The sequence below is a fragment of the Asterias amurensis genome, chromosome 7, assembly GCF_032118995.1.
Source record: "Asterias amurensis chromosome 7, ASM3211899v1".
Classification (NCBI taxonomy): domain Eukaryota; kingdom Metazoa; phylum Echinodermata; class Asteroidea; order Forcipulatida; family Asteriidae; genus Asterias; species Asterias amurensis.
In genome coordinates, this window is record NC_092654.1 from 2,272,185 (window position 1) to 2,282,391 (window position 10,207).

Here is a 10,207-nt window from a genome sequence, read left to right on the forward strand (position 1 = left end):
AATTGTTTATTTTGTTTGAAGAACTGTCGGATTCATCACAGCTTTTCTTTAAACACTCTCTAACTTGATTTAAGCCCGTTTCATACTTCCTAGGAATGCGATTTTGATGTCACAAATTTGCAATGAACAATTCGAAAGAGTTGAGCTGTGCGAAATTCCACCAAGCTAACAACTAATTTCACAATTGGTAGAATAATTTTGTCATCCAGATAATGTATCATAATTTGTGCAATTCATAAACATAGACTTTAAACCAATGTTTGAATGAGAGAGATTGACTTGTCAGCTTAGCGATTATATCTCCTTGGGTATGATCAGACAGCGTACTAAGTTATGAGCAGCGTGTGTTTACGTAATGGTTATGGAGGTCAATGGGTTGTCTGTTGTGAGTTAAACCGGATGGGTTTTTTTTATTCTGTCCACACACAGTGTTAAAAGATAACCACGAAATAAACCCCCTTCCTGGACGGTTTATCTTTTGTGGGTTGAACTCGATTCAGACTAACTTTAGAACTGTTCAGACACACAGAGTTGAACTCGATCGGGTTGAACCACGAGTTAAACTGGCTTTAGTACTGTGTCTGAACGACCCCCTTGTGGGGCTTTGGCAAGATCATCCAAACAAACAAACTCATGCGAAATATCCGCAGCGAAAACAAAGCTCTGACGTCAAATTAAATTGGCACGAAGCTTTCGCAGGAAGTATGAACCGGTCTTTACTCTGGTTTACCCCACAGCTATGTAAATTTAGTAACATATTTATTTGTTTTACCCTGATGACCAACAAACAGAACAAAAAACGCTTTGAGTTGAGTTAATAAACCATTAAAATTAACACACAAGGTTTAGTTTAATAAAAAAAATAATACTCTAGTTGACACACAGCAACGCAATAAAAATATAAAGCAATATAATGCAGTAAAGCACTTAATACTACAGATAAATAAATATAATTTTCACACATTTTTAGGGTGGATTTTAGGGTGGATTTTGTGAATACTTTTTGTGACCCAAAATATTCCAGCCTACTCCACGTTACAAGGCATTCTTCCCTTGCACATTTAGTGCAGAACTTTGGCGCTTTTACATTTTAGCAGAGAATGGTGATTGTAAGTGCAGAAATCTGCAGCAAGCAAAGCCATGAAATACACCGATCCATTAGGCTCCAACCACGGCGCACGTGTAAGCAAGAACACGTGGGCCTCATGCCATTCTGCACAACTCTGCCGCGCACGCCAAGCATACGCCCATGCATGTCGGACTTTATAGTGTCAGACTTTTGGTTGTGCAATGGGTTAAGATTTGTCAATACGCAATGGAGCGGAGCTAAAAGGTCTATTGGGCCCGCGTGAGCACAATGATTTTGCACTTTCTTGCAAATTTTCGAACAAATTTCGATCTGGACACAAAAACCTCAATCGTCTGTGCTAATAAATGCTGATTTATCAGACCCTGCATTTCAGCCACTGAATACTTTATGTAAGGAAAACAAGCTGCTTGAATAAATATACATAAATTAAGGGCGGAGTTTGAATACATAAATAATAAAATAAATTCACACACTGAAATAACCTTCTACTATGCAGAATAAAAATAATACATTAGCAAACCTATAAACCGAAAACTGCAAAACTTAGTAAAAAATTGCTTTTTGGTTATTCAAAAATAAAAGAAAATAAGTACAGAATAAGTTTCAGAAAGATACATAATTTGGAATGTAAGAATATAACAGAGCTGCCAACATTTGCAAGTGGTAATTAGGGAATTTTGTTTACCACAATTATTGAGATATTTAGATTTGCATTAAGCATAATAGGGAACGAGTGTCCACAATCAGGGAGATTTTCATATTTGCTCATCAGAACTTAGAAAGACTGTTTTTTTTCAGGAAATTTCTGCAAAATCAGGGACAGTTGGCAGCTCTGCTAGAAACAAGGTGAACATCACTCAATAATCTCAGCAAACGCTGTATAACTTAGGATTAAATTATTTCATCAACTGGAATATAGTCTAACTAATTTGGAACGTAATTACACTTAATGTGTCATGTAGTTACACGCGTTTAGAAAACTCTGAATGGATTATGCGGAATGTGTATAAGATTTCAAAGGAATATATGCAGATTCCCATTTTTGTACCAATCTTTTCACATCAGAGAGATTTGATAAGCCTTGGTTTGATCAGAGAAAAACAAAATGGGTGAATAAGCCGCACCCGAATTAGCTAAGGGTGTTTTTAAGGACATCCTCTAAGTGTCAATATTTATAATTCTCTGGCCAAAACCATCACATATTAAACTTCTCCCAGCTACATGATTGAACTAAAAATCAATTTTTATTTATCTCCTTTTAAAATAAAATAATTCTGCACAAGTTTAAAGCGAAATAAAAATAATCTTTTGGCAATGGAAATGAAAATGAGTTCAACTAACTACATGTTAAGCACCAGTCCGCGTTCAATCAAAATCCACATTATTGTTTATTAACGTTAATAAATATTGTTAGCTTTACACTATAATATACATTTATAGAGATAAATATATTTATATATTCACACAGGAAATTACACTCCGCACTAATGCCAAAAACAGAAGCTCAGTACCCAGGTCTCAGACACAGTGCAAAAAGTTTGCGAGCATTGTTTAAAAAAAATATAAATATCGCCCAACTCACAAGGCCGGACGGACACTTTAGGTGAGGGCTATCGACCAAAATCAACTGTAACCAGGGGAATGTTGCCACCTACTCCCGAGGCTGAAACAGGGTTACCCCCTTCACAGTCCGTAAGGATGAACATGGGTATCACCCACTATATGAGCCTGGTTGGTTATGCAGAATGTACTACCTTCCCAACTTGTTACGAAGCAATTATGATTAAGTGTCTTGCTCAAGGGAACAAGTGTTATGACAACACCAGAGCTTGGGTCCAATGATCTAGATCGCTCGGCCACGACAAGCCACTTGTGTCCAAGCTTTGTGTTTACTCGGGCGTCTTGACTGTAGCACAACTGGGGTCTAGCGCGCAAATGCAGTGATCGCGTGAGTTGTGGAATGTTTGTCTGACATCCGGGTATTTTTTAGCAATAGTGACATTAGTGCGGAGTGCTTTAGAATTTAAGTGAGTTATTCATTCAATATTTACACAGTATTTGCAAGAGTTCTTGATTTGCAATCCGAGACTTTTCTGGACACAAGGTGGCAGCAGACTGACCTAGAAGCTAAAACTCAATTGCGCTCGAAAATGTGGGCATGCACAAAAAGGCCATAATTACACACTAATTAGTGTTTGCTGCCACCTAGCATCTTGGAGTTTCCCATTGCATCTGAACTAGTATTCAGCGATTAAAATATTAAAACAATAAAAACATCAGCAAAAAGGAATGCATTAAAGTCACATGGCCTGATTTCCACAGAACATTTTAAAAATTATTGTTAAAAGTCTCTCTCTGAACAACTTCAAAATAAACCCCAAAAGTTGTTTCTCTTAGTAAACATTACCCTGTCAGTTTCCCTTGTGGGTGGTGTATTACTTGATATTTAAAACTACAAGATTAAACTGGTAGTAAGGGCGATTTAAACTTAATTGTTCACACAAATGCCTTTATCTATGGATCATTTAAATAATACTTTTATTTGTAACTCTACAATTTCAAAAATTAAAACTGTATATCTACTTAAGGTGTAACTGACAAGTTTCTTATCTGCTGTTGTTGTTGTTGTTGGCCTTGGTTCCCCTTCAAAGGTTTCTCTTAGACTTTAAGATTTCCCAATGGAAGTGCCCTTTGCAAAATTAAAATGGCCTTGCCCTCTCAAGATGAAATTATAGGCCTTGCTCAAAATTATCTTGAATCTTTTTGAAGGACAATTAAGCAACCAAACGGGAGCAGAGAAGCAGTGGGATTTTGTCTCACCTCTTCACGTTGAACAGCCGGAGGGAAAAACCACTTTCATGGGCAGTTTGAAACTTGCATCTTAACTCCTAACTTTACTCCATGTATATATCTTCAGTGGGGTCGGTGAAGTCAAGAAACTCTGAGTAGAACCTTTTGAAAGCAGCCCTACGGAACAAAAAAACACAATCAAATAATTATTTTTGTTGATCTGGCATCATGAAGTACGTGCAAGTTTACAAATAATAAAAAAAAGAGAATTTGGTTGTGTTGCAATTCAAACTTTGACTGCTGCAATGTATTACACCGTCCCTCCCCAGGTTCCCAAAAAAGAGAGAGGGGCCAGTTGCTCTAAGACTTGATGTGTCTTTTGACAGTGCCCTCTGCGAAATCTCGATTGGATCGAGCAAGGCAGCATGGGAAAGACAAAAAATAGTGCAGAGAGATCATACACCACTGGGATTGAGGTTGTAACACCATGTTTCCCCATGCCCACTTACCCCATGGCTTCAGCGACAGGTTTTGCTGAAACCCCATCCTCCATGATGAAGACATGACAGGCATGGCGCTTCTCTGATGGATGTTTGGTTATAAACCCAAAGTACCTGCCATGAAAAAAAAAAAAAACATATATTCACATATGCTACGGACAATGCACGAAATACGAACAACAAGCAAAGTTCTTTGTGTATGGCTGATGGATGTGAAGTAATGTCGGATCCCGACAATAATTCATTTCTAGTTTTAAATTGTCTACCAATTATCAATGCAGATTTTTTTGTAATAGCTTAAATGAAAGCTTACAACTTTCTTGAATCTATACACACACAAAATTTACAAATTGAATTAGAATTTGGGGGTAAAATTTGCCACAAATCTGACCAACAATCTTTAAAAGTGTCTTGTACGTCAGTGATACTTATTTGAGACAGTTTTTATTAAATACAGTGATGGGTCGTAAAAACAAACTACCACTCACCTACTACTGGAAGGATGGTAGCCACAGAACGAGACGTTCTTTAATGAGAAGAAGTAATTATGACCTTTGCTTTGTTTAGAGCCTAGCAACTTCTCAACCTTCTTTAGGACGGAGTCTCTTTTCTGAGGGTCGGAAAAAAAAAATCTATTTAATAGTAAATTAAAGGAAATCTTCAATAAAATAGGAAACCCTGTAAAGCTAACCACAGTACAACAGTCCGCTGGCATTTCTCTGCCCAAAACACTCTGAGATGAACAGTGTCACAAAGCGGTCAAGCACACTGAACTCAAGCTTCGGCGTTTGTGATCAGCAGAGTGTGGGTTCGAGTCCCGGTCATGACACTTGTGTCCTTTAGCGAGATACCATTATTAAGCGTTATTGCTTCAACTTCAGATAGGACATAAAAGCATTGGTCCTATGTACAATGCAATGCGAACAAAAGAAGGAGGTGTCGTGTCAGCAGTCCGGTTTTTACGATGCTACCTCTGCTCTTTGGCCCTGGTTTTAAAGTTTGACTCATAGAGTCTGTTTCCTTGGAACATTTTTTGGTGTCATGCTTTCCTGTCAGCTGCCAGGGCTGTCTATTGATATGGTTTATGCCGCAGGAGGAGATAGTCCTTTGAAGGGAAACTTTGTGTCTCTTATGCGATGCTCCATTATCAGGGTTGTCAATAGGACAGTTAACCAAACAGTACAACCTTTGGAACAACTACATCATCATAACCTTAGCAAATCTACAATGTATTGTTCTCACCTCTTTAAGTTTTAGTGGTTTAGTCTTGTCGACCATTTTTACTCCTATATCGCTGATCTCTAGTAAACATAACGTCGGTGGGTGGATGTCTATCGTTAATCTTCTTGCAGTAACAACCTTTCAGCAAAAAGTAAAAACAATCATCAAAATGATGTCCCAAAATCTACAAGAGATTATCCTCCTGTGACAGTATGTATTTTTGGCATTCTCTCCATGTATTTCATCTGAATAAATTCACATCAAATCAAACCAACTCACCTTTTGCATAGCGCGGCAAAGAACATCATTGCCTTTGTGGAAAGCCACCTCGACAGAGCCTAAGAATTTTACCATGTATCGATTAACGTGAACCTTCCGGCCTCGAAACCCTACAAACAGGTAGAAAGAAAAAAAATGAGAAAGATTTTGACTTTCAGTGTTCAAAATGTCTTGACTCTAGCCCAATTTCAAACAGCTGTTAAGCAGAAAATGTTAAATTGAGTAGGACACCAGCCACAACAATGCAAACTTAACTTGGTTGGTAACCTAATTCTGCTAAGCAATACTTTTCTGTGGTAAGCAAGTTTTTGTGCTTACAGGCTTTATGAAAATGGGGCCTGCTACATTATTAGTATTATTATTGATAATATTGTTATTTTTATAAGTTCTTCCATACACACCTGGTATACACTCCGTATCCGCCGTAAAATCTCTCACATACTGACCGGGAAAACAGCCCTCGTCACCCGTTTTCAAATTGATGCCCTCGTACCACAGGTCATCACACTTGTACTCTACAAAGACAGGGTCGTGGACCTCGAAGGCGAGCTCGTCCTCGTGACGGGGTAGGAAGCGGAAGACAGCGACGTGCGATTGTTGCTTGATTTCTCCGTTGATGACTAGCGTTGCTGGCTGGAAACAAGGCCTCTCCTCTTCTGTAAAAATCCAATAAATAATTCTATCCCATAATGAAGAGCAATTTATGTACAACTTTACTCTGCAGTTGTAGAGAAGTGTCCTGATTTCCGAAAAATCTACACCGTGTTAGTAGAATATAAACCAAGACAAGTTGAGCAAGTAGATATGAACATGGCGTTACCCTAGCCAAATATACAACTACAACTTGACTGTTAAAATTAAACATGTCGGACCTCATGGATGTGCACTATTTAAGGACTGTTGTTTAGGTGTTCAGGCACTATGTAGATAAACACTTATGTCTAGTTGTTTTTCTTTTTCTTCTTCTCCCTCTCAACTCTTCCCTGCACATAACTCAATATTGATACTGTATCAAGTATTGAAACCCATCAGGCAATTGAACCTCAGTATGAAGATGGAACAAATTCAGCATTACCAGAAAAATCTTCACAAACTGAACAACATTACACAGATACAACCCCAATTTTAACTTAGCTTCTGATTCAAACCTGAGGTTTAAGCGGAAAATCTTGAATCTTGAATCTTCAAGCATGAGACATGAACCATAAGGTCATGCAGAATAGACCTCAATTCAAGGATCAGCAACACAAACAGGCCTGAAACTTTACAGAGGTAACAGAGGCGATTGCCTCCATGCCCCCTGGCCAAGGCCTTGGTGCCCTTGAAATGCCCCAGTTGAAATTTACAATTTCCTCATAGGGTGCCCTTTACCAAGGAGAAAATGCCTTGGTGCCTTTGCAAAAACAAAGCATACAAGCCTGCGCCACAAACACTCAATGTCTAGTTATTTTTATTACCTTTCTTACCTTCCGTCTTTTCCTCTTCTTCTCTCGTCTTGCTCTCCGCCTTCTGCCGCAATCTCCTCATCTGTCTCTCCTCCGGACTTGAGTCCTCCTGCAGCAGCATGTTGGTGTTCGTCAAGAAGGGCGTGTAGTGCGTGCTGGTGGTGTTGAACTCCAGGCGTGTGGGTCGCTGCAGCGCATACGGCTCTACAGGGGTATTGGGTAAAGTTGAGTTGTCAGAAGGGCTTGGTGGGACGGAGCTGGTCGAGAGATTGTTGTCGGGGGATGGGGTGGAGGACAGGGCAGAACTGTTGGAGTTGACCGCTCGATCAGCCTGCAGTAGTTCTGTTTGAAGATTACCTGAAGTGCAGACGAGAACACTATAAAATTGATGACCTGCAATTCATAATGGTGCAGCCATTTTGTTTCTGTCACAATGAAATCAATGCAGCCAAACTGAGGCTCTGGGGGCAGAACAGTTTGACTCTTACAATAGCTTATAGTGAGAGTCAGGGTACACGACCAACATTGTGGTAGGTCTCCTGTAACCCACTTAGAGAACCAAGCCAGTCTGTATTCTTTGTTTAGCAGGTTCAGAAAAATGCTGCTTAGCAGAAACAGGTTACCAGCCAACATACCATGGTTTGTATACTATTTGTGACTGGTTCCCTGCTCTTTTTTGCTTACCAGAAAAATGTGCAAAAAAAACCTACCCGGTTTACTCGGAGGCATCTGAGGAAGCTTCCGTCCTTTCCTCTTTGTTTTTCTCTTCTGACGTTGATTTCGGCAGCTGTTATCGGAATCATCAGTCTGTAAAACAGAATCAAACATCAGTTCGTAAAATGCGCTCTTTCATTTTTTTTTATTCGGTCTGGTGGTGAAGCCAAGGACTCTCAGAAAAGTGAAAGTAGGAAAGTGAAGTAGAAGCCAAGCTTTTTCTTTCCAGGCTCTATTACACCATCTTGTTGTATGCCCACAGAAGAACATCACGGAAGTGTGACCAGAAAATGGCATAAATAATAAAAATAACCTTACTTATATAGCTTTTAAAACGATTGTAAAATTTGCAAAAAATTTGATGAGCACCATTTTCTTCCTCAACAAGCTTTATGAAATTGGGCCCAGACGGTACCAATTGCAGCAAAGGATACCTAATTGTCGTTTTGAACTGAACTCACCTTGACAACAACCTGACTATTTCGCCTACTGCCTTCTGATTGCATGATGTTGAGTAGCGTCGTTGCAGCTGTGTCTCCCTCATTGTCTACTTGTTCGTTGGTGAGATGTTCAGACAAGACCTTAGTATTGGAGAGATCCAACTCTATCATATCCTCCTTCAGCAGTATGTCACTACTGCTGTTGGAATGATGCCTCTCTCGGATATTTTTCACTTGAAGAAACAAGAAATGTGAACTTTGGTTAAAATTAGTCGCGAGTATCTGTAGAGCAGTAACTCTGAAGCCTTTTCAACTAGACAAACTTTCAAGGAACCCGACAAAAACATTTGGTTGTAAAATGGCCACCCTAGAAAACATTCATAATCATCGACAGTAAACTAATGTTTGTATGAGAGAGATTGGCTTGTAGAGCAGAAAGCACTACCTTCCCAACTTTTTAAGAAGCATCTACGGTTAAGTGCCTTACTCAAGGGTAAAAGTGACACGACCGGGATTCAAACCCACACTCTGCTGCTCTGCTGACAACACCAGAGCTTGGGTCCGGTGAACTAGACTACTCAGCCTAATTCTGGGATGACACAAAATAGAGGATTTGCAAACATTCTTCCTAAACTGAATGTTGTACAATTACTTTGCAGACTTACAGTCAGTAATGGGCGTGTTGTTCTGAATGAGAAAGCTGCAGTCATTGTGTATCGGTAGATTAAGATCATTTTCGGGATCAAAGAGATCTGCGCTCTGGAAGTTGTCAAGACTAATGTCATGTGTCAGCCGGTAACTGTTAACAAAACAAAAGCATATTTTAACTCTCACATATACCACTGGCAACAAATAAACAACATGTCCCGGAACTGAATTAGTCCTAAATGGGTTATTTAAAGTTTATAAATGTTCAAAAAAAAAAAAAGTTCCATACATTTCGTGGATCATGGTAAACAAAATTGTGTCCGAAACTGCTACTTTTTCATTCATTTGAATTAAAAATAAAATAATCTTATTTACACAAACATCAATGACATTGAACTTTTGATAACTTTCCGTATGACGCCACCACTTTTTCACTCAAATTTACAAAAAATGATATCTCATTGAGGTAAATTAGTTACTATAATTATTATTTCATATTGAATGAAAAAGTGGTGGTGCATACGGAAACTTTTCCTGAATTTCTCCTGAAAATCTGTCCGCGGAAATTTCTCCTCGATTATTAACAATCTAAGTATTTTAGGATACTTTTTAAGATCACCCCACTGCAGTGTCACGCAGCGCGGCCATGCATCTCCGTGGCATATCAAATCCCATATCACACACCCGCCCACACGACACATCTCTGTAGTGTTGACGACCGTACGGTGACAGTCGAAAAATTCAGTGAGACTGTCACTTCCAAAAATGGTTGACAGTCGAGTCAATCAAATGTGATCCTTAGAATAAAATACACAATATTTTACCTGTAACTATCCGGTATTGACTTGTAACTTCTCCGGGGTAAATTTGTTTGGTAATCGGTCAAATCTGTGTTTTGATCGTCCGAAGTAATTTGCTCTTCTTCGTCAGCCATATTGCCCTTCTTGTTATTTTTTTTCTCTCTGCTCTCCGGACTTGTTCCTCGAATCAATCCTGTCTGTTTTATTTTTACTTTTGGAGAGGCACCAGACTTTTTTTAAAGGAGATTGTCTTGCATCCTTTTCAACAACATCACAAATA

At 39.0% G+C, this 10,207-nt stretch overlaps 1 protein-coding gene across 2 annotated transcripts; it reads right to left on the minus strand.

Annotated features, from left to right (window-relative positions):
- Window positions 1-59: 59 nt before the first annotated feature.
- LOC139939615 (uncharacterized) lies at window positions 60-10,079 on the minus strand. 2 transcript variants are annotated; one of them, XM_071935651.1, is made up of 11 exons: window positions 9,952-10,079; window positions 9,145-9,278; window positions 8,501-8,712; window positions 8,036-8,132; window positions 7,347-7,682; window positions 6,282-6,536; window positions 5,881-5,990; window positions 5,623-5,739; window positions 4,869-4,990; window positions 4,390-4,494; window positions 60-4,057 (listed from the first exon to the last, which is right to left on the minus strand). In XM_071935651.1, exons 1-11 carry the CDS (start codon window positions 10,059-10,061, stop codon window positions 3,985-3,987), a joined length of 1,671 nt encoding a protein of 556 aa, XP_071791752.1. In that variant the 5' UTR covers window positions 10,062-10,079; the 3' UTR covers window positions 60-3,984. The 2 variants fall into 2 exon arrangements, with proteins under 2 accessions (XP_071791752.1, XP_071791751.1); XM_071935650.1 differs by having other exon boundaries at window positions 7,338-7,682.
- Between the last annotated feature and the right edge of the window lie 128 nt (window positions 10,080-10,207).